Below are 12,318 nucleotides of genomic sequence, written 5' to 3' on the forward strand. Positions count from 1 at the left end.
CCAATTCTGATTCTCCTGTTTCTGGCCTTTTTTTTTTTTGAATAAGGAATTTCTGCCCTTTTATTCCCCTAGAACTAGAATTGTTGCCAACCACACCAGTTTTTTGACACAAAATCAATTCTCAAAATTCAAAACAAACAGGGCCGTAGTGGTTTGAAGTTGGATTGAGAGATTACCAGGGGCTGCTTTCTGAATTTGACACCCAGTTCCAGAAAAATGGAAGTAGCAAATACAGTCGAAACATGTAATAGAAAGATTTTAAGGTATAGGAAATTATTTTGGTCGATGACATTGAAGTTACATAATCCCTCTTTCACATGGTCTGCATCTATTTCATATAAAGTGATATAAATAATGGGATTAAGTTCGGTAATTTTACTAGTAAGCTCCAGAAATTATTTTGGTTGATGACATTGAAGTTACATAATCCCTCTTTCACATGGTCTGCATCTATTTCATATAAAGTGATATAAATAATGGGATTAAGTTTGGTAATTTTACTAGTAAGCTCCACTTTACTTCACACCCTCATGCTTGAACTTTGCCATCTTAGCAAGCTCCTCTACAGCCTCAACCAAGTGATCAAGTCGAGCCACAAACTCAATGAGCAGCGAAGTGAAGTTAACAAGTGACAGAGATGTGGTGCTCTCAAGTGCTCTCATCTTGGGGATTAGATCCATGCCGTTGCCTCCCTCCTCTTCAAAGTCATCGACCTCTCTTGACGGCCATGAGTAGAGCCTCCTTTGTTGTTTCTTCATGGTCTCGTGGTAAGATTCCGTTCGAGCAGGAGCTGCGGAGGGTGTATTCTGAGATGGGTCATTTTGGGGTGGTTCAAGGCCACCACTACGGCCGAGTTCGGCCAATTGGGTGGAGAGATTACTGAAGTTGGAGGAGAGAGTGGAAGAGAGTTTGGTGGGGGGTGGTTTGGAAGAGTAGTCGAGGAGTTCGTGCTCGGAGGTGAGAAGAAAGAAGTGCATGTCAATGGAACGTTGGAGGCGCTCCGTTGAGTGGTGGACCTTCTTCAGTAGAGCTGCTTGAAGGTTGTGCTTCATATTGTTTATGTCCTTTCCCAAGGTTCTCACGAGCTCTGCGGCTTGGGTGCTTGCATCCAGGATCTCTGACTGGAATACAGTTCGGAGGTTATAGGGCGCCTGAAAAAGCATAAAGGAACGTCACTTGTTTCCGTCATAGTTATCTTATTGATTGAGATCCTTAGAAATAGTCATCTTATTGATTGAGATTCTTAGAAAGAAAACTATGGGGAAAAATCTGAAGCCTCAAAATAAAAAGCGGATAGGGAGCCAAAAAAAAAAACCCAGCTCTCAAGACGAAATCTCAAAAACTAAATCAATCAGATGTGAAACCTGATCTAAATCCTTGTTGTGTAAGGGGTACCCGAACGAACAAAATGTTTCATTGGATTGTAGGCTCCTTTTTTTTTTTTAGACATTTAGAAGAATTCGAATCTTCTTATCTCATCAGGAGAGATCTGAAAGAATTATCTATGTTTGGTATCTCGGATGGATATTTTTTTGTGTAGAGTTAATAAATCTTTCAAGTGAATATCTTCCAAAAAAAATCAAATCTTCTAACAGCTGTTGTTGGATCAAATATCAACTGTGGCGCACCTTGATTACCCACAGACACCATATAAAAACTTGTCATTTAGAAAGATCCCTTATTTACCGGAAAAAAAAAAAACAAGAATTCAGAAGGCGAAGAGAAGAGAAAGAACAGAAGAAGACCTGTATCTCAGAGTGTAGGACTCCATGCAATGCCATCACTTCATATGCACAGTGCCGGAGAACTGCGCCGACTTTCACATACTCCATCCAAGGATAGAAGAAATGCCGGAATCTTCCATGCGGTGGCTCCCATTTTGCCGAATTCGCCTGAAAACAAAAAAGCAACAACTACGATTAGTAATTACATCAATGTTCAAATTCAACTGATAAATCTATCAAAAATTCAGCTAAAAGTACCAAGGTATCAAGTTTAGAGGCAGAGTTTAATGTCGCTCGAAATTTCCGAAAAGCCGGTTCGTCGACAAAGTCATCATTAACCGTCTTGGCAAACTCTGGATGTCCAGACCCGTCTTCCTGTAGATACTTCTTAACACACTCTGATGTTTGAAAATAAAATGTTATTAGTCGAATGTTGCAATTTGATCAGAAATCATATAATTGTCAAAGGTGGCTTACCTTCCAGTGAGTCAGCAACCGAGTCAAAATTGCTGACTAGCTCCTTATGTAGCTGCTCTCCAGCCCATATAGGGAAGATGAGTACATTCACAAAAACAGCCACGAATGCTCCCATCGCGATCGAGTACAGCCGATCCATGGCAGTTCGTATCGGATTCCCCATCCGATAACCGGAGACTATAAGCAGACAGAATGTGAAGAGTATGACCCTAAAGCCATACTCATACGGAGCAAAGGACGGCCATAGCTTAATGAACGAAGTGAAGGCTCCTGCACAGAAGCGGTTGTAAGCATAGTACTAAGACTCACCGAGTAAACTCAAAACTTTCCCAAGTCGACTCAGTTGTAATGTAAGGGAGGCGGTTTGACTTTGACATACACTGTTATTGACTCACGTCATTTTTATATTAAAATGCAAGAAACATAATTATAAATAGGGAAAATTCTCAAAAAATTGTGACTTTTATCCAAAATTCTCAAAAAAGGGTTGAGTTGGCTAATTTCTCAAAAAAGGGGGAAACGCATCCCCAGGAGTGTTTTTGGATGAAAATGCCCTTTGGGCACTTTTCACCTACCATCTTCTTACCTTCTCATTTATCTCTCTTGTTTTTTACTTTTTTTGAAACTGAAATCTCCCTCCTCTTGAAACGACGAGCTCTTGGCCGGAGAAGACGAGATTTTCACCGGAAGGTCGTTCATTTTCCATTCTTCGCAAACAGGTGCCAAATTGGCTTTATGGGTTGACCTGCAGGTCGGCCTACAGGTCGACCTTTTCACCATTTGACCGAACAGGTAGGAAGACTAATTACAGGTCGACCTTTCCACCATTCCGTCAGACAGGTATAAAACAAGTGAAAACGGGTCTACCGGTTCGATGCGATTTAAAAACAAAAAACAAAAACCCAAACATTGTTTACGGAAACCACTCCCCATAAAGACCACTTCCACACCTCCCCCCCCCCCAAAAAAAAAAAAAATTTTCTACTCTGGAACCACTATTTATACCTTGGAACCACTACATAATGGTAAATAGTGGGGTTCCTACGTATAATTAGTGGTTCGTATGTATAATTAGTGGTTCCTAGGTATAGTGAGTGCTTCTGAGTGTTTAAAACCCTATAAATACAGTCGTTCTCACAAGTATTAGGCCATCTAAACTATGAACCACCATAACATCTGAGTGTTTAGAAAACTATTTAACCCATTGTTCATAAATTCATTGCAACACTGACACCCAATGAAGTACTATTAGATTGTGTGAAGCAATATTTCTACTTTGGAACCATTATTTATACCTTGGAACCACTATTTAGAGCTTAGAACCACTACATAATGGTAAATAGTGGTTCCTACGTATAATTATTGATTCTTAGATATAATGAGTGTTTATAAATGTTTAAAATCCTATAAATACAGTCATTCTCACAAGTATTAGGCCATCTAAACTATGAACCACTATAAGATCTAACTGTTTAGACAACTATTTAACTCATTGTTAATACATTCATTGCAACTTTGACATCTACTGAAGTAATATTAGATTGTGTGAGGCAATATTTCTACCTTGGAACCACTAAATACTGGTAAATAGTGGTTCCTAGGTAAAATTAGTGGTTCCTGGGTATAATTAGTGGTTCCTAGGTCTAATTAGTGGTTCCGAATGTTTAAAATCCAATAAATACAGTCATTCTCACTTTTTATAGTGGTTTTGATTGCATAACTATTTCAATCTCACAATTTAAACTTTTGGAACGGAACAAGTATTAGGTAATCTAAACTATGAACCACGATAAGATCTGACTGTTTAGACAACTATTTAACCCATTATTCATACATTCATTGCAACTTTGACATCCACTGAAGTAATATTAGATTGTGTGAAGCAATATTTCTACCTTGGAACCACTATTTATACCTTAGAACCACTATTTATACCTTGGAACCACTACATACTGGTAAATATTAGTTCCTAGGTAAAATTAGTGGTTCCTATGTATAATTAGTGGTTCCTAGGTCTAATTAGTGATTCCGATTGTTTAAAATCCAATAAATACAGTCATTCTCACTTTTTATAGTGATTTTGACTGCATAACTATTTCAATCTCACAATTTAAACTCTCGGAACGGAACAAGTATTAGTCCATCTAAAGTATGAACCACAATAAGATCTTACTATTTAGACAACTATTTAACCCATTGTTCATAAATTCATTGCAACTTTGACATCTACTGAAGTAATATTAGATTGTCTGAAGTAATATTTCTACTCTGGAACCACTATTTATACCTTGGAACCACTACATAGTGGTAAATAGTGGTTCCTAGGTATAATTGCTGCTTCTGAGTGTTTAAATACTGGTTCCCAGATATCAACAGTGGTTCCAAGAACAAAATATTGCTTCTACTCATTTAAATAGTGGTTGTAATTGTATAGACTTGAGTTTCATCCTGGTTTACTCCAAATAGAAACATAGAGGGCAATAGAGAGGTAGAGAGATTATGACAATAAACTATAGCATTAGAAAGAGGATGATGACAATAACAAATGCCTAACACAACCATAACAAATCCCTAACAAGTAAACAAGATGATGACAATACATCATAGCAGTGTAAGGAACATGTTAAATGTATGCAAATGTATCACAATGGAACTACTTTAGAAGCTTAGGTTTGATAGCCAAAGAAAAATAAAATATCCAATAAAATCTACATTTTAGGAAATGGGAGTTTCACTTCTCTGCAATGGGATTTCGTTTGGAATTTTTACAACAGCCAATGGAGTTTGATTTTGGCATGGGAAGAAGAAGGTAAAAAAATCAAAATGGTAGGTGAAATGCATTGGGATTTGTTGCTTACTTTCTTGGAGGGAAAGGCAACATAAGGGCATTTTTGTCCTTAAACACTCATTGGGATGCGTTTCACCCCTTTTTAAGAAATTAGCCAACTCTACCCTTTTTTGAGATTTTCAGATAAAAATCACAATTTTTTGAGATTTTTTCCTTATAACTATAAAATATCCATTTATTGATAGAAAGACATGATCAAAGTGTTTTAGTCCCTCATTTGAGTTGACTCTGCTCGACCCAGTTATGAGTTGAGTCAAAGTTTTTGAATTTTTGAACTATGAAGGTAAGAAATTTTTTGGTAGGGGGTTGTAATTCAGTGTGGCAATAGAATTGCAAGTCTCAACTTACCGATTAGGAAGATGCTGATGCCGATGATCACGGGTTCTACGACCCGGCCTGTGCACATCGCAAGTTGGATCACGGTGAGGGCGAAGATTCCGGCAACTAGGCTTCCAAGAGCTCGATTGAATCCTCTGTTAAACGTAGCACCTAAGCAAAAGGAACAACATAACAAGTGTCTAGTGGATATGAATCATAGGATAACATAGATTCTGAGATCGAAACATGTTGGGAATTATTATTATATTCCAGCATATAATGTCGGTGTCGTAGCTATACATATTTTTGAAAATATACAGTGGATCCCACCTTATTCAAAGATCCAAACCATTCGTTTGTTGGGCCTACACGTATATAAATAATGGGCTGTGCCCCAAAATCTTCCTTAGAGGATGATCTAACGTCCCATCAGTAGAGAGTTAGAATCATCTATGGAGATGATTTTTGAGGCACGGCCTATTTATATATGTCGGGGCCCAATAAATGAATGGTTTGAATCTTTGAACAAGATGGATCCCACCATATAAAAACTATACGTGCATTAATATACAAACATTTAAGTATGTGGGTACATTTGAACAGACACACATCCTATATATCTTGTTTGAACCTTAATTATCTTTTTGGCAGCGACATAAATCTGTTTGCAACAAGGTTTTTCAGTAATTCACATGGGTATGAAAAGGAAGCAGTTTAAGACTCAAATTCGACTTTACTTATTTAGATCTCATTCTTTGGTTGAAATGATCACACCCATCTTGAATGCATTGATTATCATGGGTGATTTCTAGGTTCAATAGTACATTTGGCACCAAGCATGATTAACCTAATTTGATCATGTTAGATCTCTTCTTGTATGGTTCAATGCCCAAAATATGCTACCCTTGGATGATCTTAACAACTCAATCGAGATCCATAAAAAAAAGTAAAAAAATATAAGGGCGATGATATTTTCACCCCCCTGCAGTACGTATTCACCCCTCTTTTTACTTGATTTGACCTCAAAAAGCGTTAAGTTTCCCACTGTTCACGTTATAAGGGGGGCGAATAAGCATTTCACGGCTCACTTTTGTAGGAGAAGCTTACCCAAAACGAATCGGGTTCATATGAAAGTTGTAACCCGAACCAAGCAAACCAATGAACCAGATAACATAGGTTTAAACTAATGATAACAAGGTTGCTTAGATGAGCTTAGCTCTAACTTGCAACCTACCATCTAGTTTGAGCATAACAATGCCTATGCTTGTTAACCACTCAATGTCAACAGGATTGCCTTGCTTTAGTACTACTTTTTAATTAAAAACCATCCGACTCAGTTGGTCTCAACTCGGTATTCTATTGGCCAGGTTCTCATCTCATCTAACTACGAGTTTTTCCCTACTATGTCAATCAAAAACTCCTTTTCCACGCGAGAACAAAAATTTGAATGCATCTTGACTCCCCCCTTAATCTTGTATCTTTGCTTTTGTGTCTTTTCTCTTCTTTGGTTATCTTTGTATTTTAACCATCTCGGTAGTTTATCAATAAATTTTATATATATATATATATATATATATATAGACACACACATCCATTAAAAAAAAATTACGAGCACCAATACATGCATAAAGGTTTGCACTTACCAACTGTGTATTCAAACATGATGGCGACCGTGATCATAGACCAGATGATGTTGGAGCCGAATACTTCGTAGGGTGCGCGGAGAAGTATGAGCAATGATACCAGAAGAACAGCAAGACCTACTTTCAGTGAGAACTTTACTCTGTTGCTGTCTTCCTTGCAAAACTCCCATACATTCCAAATCCATTCTTCGAAAGAAAACCCTGAAGGGTAAATTTTTTTACCGTATTCTGGCTGTTGCTTGTTTGATGTTTGACTAATGTCTATCCTGAAGCTATCCTTGTTTCCATGCATTCTCCAGAGAAATAATAAGAACTCCTAGTCCTTTGTTTTCCGACCTCTTTCCAGCCAGGCCGAGAATCCGGCGAGACCGACGTGGAGTAAGAGATGAGCTGAAGAGTAGTAGAGTTGTAATGTTTTTTTGTATGGGAAAAACTGTATGGAGAAGAGTCTGATTTAAAGGGAAGTGTGTGGCTATGGTGGTGATGCAACTAGGAGAAGGTTTTTTTGATATGGTAATATAAAGCAAAGAATAATACCAAAAATAATTGAAGACAAGATAAAATTAAAATTAGGATAAGAGAGATGCTTAAGGGCAATAATGTTCGTGGATAGAGAATTAGAATATAACGATGCATGCCAATTTTGGGTTCTTACGTATGGAAGTTCCATTAAATTCTCACTAGAGAAAAAGTAAGATGAAAAGGATGCCTGTGATAGCTCGAAAGCTTTTTAAGGTTCATGTACGTAGTAGATAAAGGAATTAATTTAATCTAAGTAGGTAACAATGAGATGAACCTTAGTTCATAAGCACAAAAAACTTGACTCAGAGCGAGTGGAGTTGAGTCACTCTAGAGAAGATGAATGGAAGAAACACGTTCTGCCGTTTGATACTTCTTTTAAAACTTTTACAGCAAAAAACTCTATCTTTTTTTAAAGTAATTCGTTTAAAACCCCTTTTTTTGGCCAAATTTCAAACTTTACCCCGATATATTTTGCAAGGCTACTGATATTGGCACTCCCATGTTTTAATAATTGCACAAACTTGTCTTTTCTTTTTTAGAGCTGCTAGCAAAACGGTGATTTCCTTTGAAAATAAAAACGAAACCGTGTGTTGTGACACATGAGCAAGAAGACAAGTGAGCTTTTTTGGCCACGAAATGAAAAATCATTGTGGAAATGACCCAACGATTGGGTCAATTTCACTTTCGTCTTTAATTGGTTTATGTTTTTGAGATCTTTTTGCGTACTGTAATAACTTTTGACAGCTATTTAAATAATAAAAGACAAGATGAGATAGTGGAATTATCAAATCATGGTAGTGCAAATATAACAGCCTTTTAAATGACAAAATTTTAAGGGAAGTCATATATCTGCCCCTTTTGATTACTTCGGACAGCCAACAGCAGTGTATCAATGACTAGAGAGGGGCTGATGTACTTCACGTCATAAGGATTCAATGGGGCTGATTGCCACGTACACTGCCCCTGGCTGTCCGAAGTAATCAAAATGTGCAGATATATCACTTCCCAATTTTAAACGTAATAAATGTTTTACTAACATGGTAAACATGAATTTTTCCTGAGGGCAAGCCATTATTTAAGCGAGGGAGTGCAAATATCCATTCCCCCATAAAATTGTGTTGAGTCGTTAAAATATCCATTCCCCCATAAAATTGTGTTGAGACCTGGGTAGAACTCATTCTTAAAGCTAGCCGCTAAGGAGAGGTGCCAAGTCCTTACAATCCCATCCACATCAATTCACTTTTTCGATGTGGGATCTTTGCTTTCGCGTGGAACCCCCAACAATATCTACCCCTCCATACGGAAGCAACGTGGACAATCTTGCCCCTTCACATGGGAGCAACATAGGAGCTACAAGATTTTACTCACCGGGGTTACTAAAATCTTCCCCATGGGATTTTTTCCATCCTCAAGGGCACGCAGGAGTTGACACGCCCCGAGTTAGCATGGCCTGGCTCATACCACATGCCTGGGACTTGGATAGAATTCACTCTTAAAAAGTTAGCGATTAACGCGAGGGTGCCAAGTCCTTATAAGCACATCCATATCAATTCACTTTTCCGTTGTAGGATCTTTGCTTTCATGTGGAACCTCCAGCAAATTGCATTAATTATTTCCTAGGCATTTTCATTAGAAAAGCACCAATTGGCAAAAAGACTTGATTTTCTCTCGAGTTGAATCGACTTGGGCCAAATTTCAAGTAGACTCGATTAGTACAATGGACGAAAGCCAAAAAAAAAAAAAAACAAACTCCAAGAAACTTCATATTTGCATATGGAATTTCTCCATTAGTTTTTTTCTTCTTCTTTTCTTTATAGAAAAATGCTAAAATGAGAGTAATAAAAGAAAGCTAACAGCCAGGTTTTGGGCCCCAATTATGCTAGCGGACCGTTAATAATACCGATGACCACAAGTTATGGCACTGCCTTTGGCCCCACCTTGATTGGCTGAACCTAGCCCTTTGATTAATGATTTATAAGGTCTCGTTTTAGATTTCTAGTAGGGAAAAAAAAGCTAGACCGTTGATTTTTGTACCACTTTAGTAACAGATGGAATGTCCGTTTGGCACTGGGCCACAACCATGTGGGTTATCTCATGATGTTTTACAAGAGCAAGATCATACAAGATCAACAATCTCGATTACAATACATATCTTGTTGTGCTACCGAAAAACAAGACCAAGATCATACAAGATCAGCAACCTTTTAATACGTTTATTTTTATCTCTTTTTGGAATTTGTGATAAATCCTTGTAGACTTGATTGAAGCTAGTTCAATGACCAAACTTAGAACAAGAATAATTTTTTCTCTGGATGGGTAGTAGCTTTGCATTAATTTGGAACATATGGAAAGAGAGGAACAACGGCATGTTCAAAGAACAAAAGAGATGAAGGAAGAGAATGTTGCCAAAATATCAAAATTGATGTCATTTCTTAGGGAAGAATTGACAAGTTTACCTCCAATTATAGCATGGAAAGAGTGGACCATTTCATGATAATGATCATCAACCAAGGAGTTTCATGTCCCTCCATTCTCCAGCTTGTAGCATTTTCATTTTTAGAGCTAGCTAAATAACAAGCTTCTTCTATTGCCTTTCAATAATGTTAACTTTTTCAGTGACGGCCCTAGCTAGGTAGACTTAGAGAACTCGTCTACTGATAATGAATTGAAACAAAATCTAGTCCCAGATCCCCAAAGAATAAGCAAAGAGCGACCTCGGGTTTCCACTGTCAATTGCTCTTCTAAAGACATCAACTTGGAGGATGAAGCGTGGCAGGAGGTGAGAAGAAAGGAGTGATCTCCCATTCCTCAACAAGGATTTACCCCTAATAGCGGGTCAAAAGAGAGGACAAAATACTGAGAAAAAACCACTAGAAGTTGAGGAAGAGCCAGAGAATCAGGAAGTTGAGTCAGAAGATGATAGACGTCCTAGAACATTAGGAACCTTAAGTTCACCCAACCTATCTACCCAGACTAGCAGTTGCATCAGAATCATTCATGAAGTGTAGCACAAAGTTGATCTCGATGAACTTGAAATCTGTTTCTTCGCCATCTGTTTGCTCATAGGTTCCTAGTATGTTTAGATCATTTGAATCCCTTGTTTTCCCTATCTAGCTTATCTCGATTTTCGTTCTTAAATGTATCATCTTTCTTTTCATTTAATAAACCAGTAGGGTTCCCCACCAAAACTCATCTTACCTACCAAAAAAAATAAGGCAGACTTAGCAAAGTCCATGCATATATTATTTTCACGTTTTTTTTTTTTTGGTGCATAATCTAGCGAAAAGCTCTATCAACATTTTGTTAGAAAATTGTCATTATCTAGCCAAAAGTTTGCCAAGATTATATGCACAACTTTGTCATTTATAAAATGAAATCACACTTAATTTGTGTCATTTGTTCTTCAAATTGTTTATGTGGCCACTCCAAACTCCTTCATTTAGAATCCTTGCGGCCTGTCTACTGTTCATGCAAGCTCACTTTTGTTGAACCTTTATAAAAAGTCCCGATTCCTAAACTTCCTGAAGCGGGCATTGAAAAGACTAAAGGAAAAAAGAGATTAACAATTTTTTGCTTTTAACCGCAGGAAATCTATTTCAAAAATTCCTTTTTTAAAGTCTTAATATTTGGGAGATAACCTTCATTTAAAAAGCTCCATACAGGTGATCACAATTTTCTGTAAAGGAGAATATTCGAATTTTACCAAAAAATACAAAACCTCATGAATGTAGTGTTAAAGTATAAAAGATAAATAACGCCTTTCTCCAGAAGCTGAGAAGTTGGTTGGTTAACATGGTATCAGAGCCAAAGGTCTCGAGTTCAAACCTCCCGGACAGCAAAAATCCACATGCGATGGTTGGCCCAAAGTGGAACCACATGTGCCACGTGTTTGCCAAGTGGGCCACACGTGCGAGGGAGTGTTAAAGTATAAAAGATAAATAACGCCTTTCTCCAAAAGCTTAAGCTTATGGAGAAGTTGGTTAGTTAACATGTAGAAGACTAATGTTTGTGGTTGGCACTTTGTCTAACTTTTATGCATAGTATAAGAGAATAAACATCATAGCCCCTTAATAGAAAAAAATTTGTAAGAAGAAAAGTGCTACAAAAACAGCTGAGCTTGTAACAATGGCATCTGGTTCTAGAAATGTGGCTTACTGACCTGATAAGAATATTGTCATGACTGAGACATGTAGATCTAATAATTATGTTTGTTAAACGCACAACTTGTTCAAAATACACCCTCCTCTCCTAAAAATCCACCACCACTCCTCTCACTGACCTCACCATGTCACATTCAGATATGGTCATAGGAATTCTACTTATTAGAGAAAGATTAACAGATGCTCTTACTAACTCCTAAGTGCTGTATTATTCCTTGTTTTCTTCTGTCTTATCACTCTTCTCTATTATTCCTTATGTTTAGTTCAGGGTTAGGCATTTGTTAAACAGAAATATTGTCCCCAGAAGTCACATAGCTATGACGGGTGATGTAAACAGTGGGATCATTCCAAACATCAGGAGGAGCAGTGTTTGTGATCATCTGATTGGGCCCACCAATGAATGGTTTAGATCAAATTGATGTCACTGTAACGTTTGTTTTGCCCATATATTGGGACCCACCAGAGAACTCTTGCCTACTTATCTAATAAAGTGTGGGTCCCAGCGGTAGGGAAACCTGAAAAATATATGACCTCTGGGAAAAGTATGAGCAAACGTGGAGAATAGAGTATTGAGCCCATGATACTGACATTACGTGTGGGGATACGCTGCATCCAATTCCAGGAAT

At 37.7% G+C, this 12,318-nt stretch overlaps 1 protein-coding gene across 1 annotated transcript; it reads right to left on the reverse strand.

Annotated features, from left to right (window-relative positions):
* Positions 1-241: 241 nt before the first annotated feature.
* Positions 242-7,494, reverse strand: LOC143890452 (aluminum-activated malate transporter 9-like). The gene is made up of 6 exons (XM_077395144.1): positions 7,011-7,494; positions 5,398-5,538; positions 2,202-2,471; positions 1,983-2,122; positions 1,746-1,892; positions 242-1,151 (listed from the first exon to the last, which is right to left on the reverse strand). The coding sequence occupies exons 1-6, from the start codon at positions 7,300-7,302 to the stop codon at positions 516-518; spliced, it is 1,626 nt and encodes a 541-aa protein (XP_077251259.1). The 5' UTR covers positions 7,303-7,494; the 3' UTR covers positions 242-515.
* Positions 7,495-12,318: the final 4,824 nt, after the last annotated feature.

Source organism: Tasmannia lanceolata, unplaced genomic scaffold (assembly GCF_043159265.1).
Source record: "Tasmannia lanceolata isolate RefF3 unplaced genomic scaffold, GAP_Taslan_0.1 ptg000013l, whole genome shotgun sequence".
Classification (NCBI taxonomy): domain Eukaryota; kingdom Viridiplantae; phylum Streptophyta; class Magnoliopsida; order Canellales; family Winteraceae; genus Tasmannia; species Tasmannia lanceolata.

Excerpts from the sequence above, each read along its gene's own strand:
- LOC143890452 (XM_077395144.1), bottom strand. The coding sequence starts at position 7,302 with ATGCATGGAAACAAGGATAGCTTCAGGATAGACATTAGTCAAACATCA. Across the intron at positions 2,123-2,201 it reads GGTTGCTGACTCACTGGAAG|AGTGTGTTAAGAAGTATCTA; the intron begins GTAAGCCACCTT and ends TTCAAACATCAG. Across the intron at positions 1,893-1,982 it reads CCTCTAAACTTGATACCTTG|GCGAATTCGGCAAAATGGGA; the intron begins GTACTTTTAGCT and ends TTTTGTTTTCAG.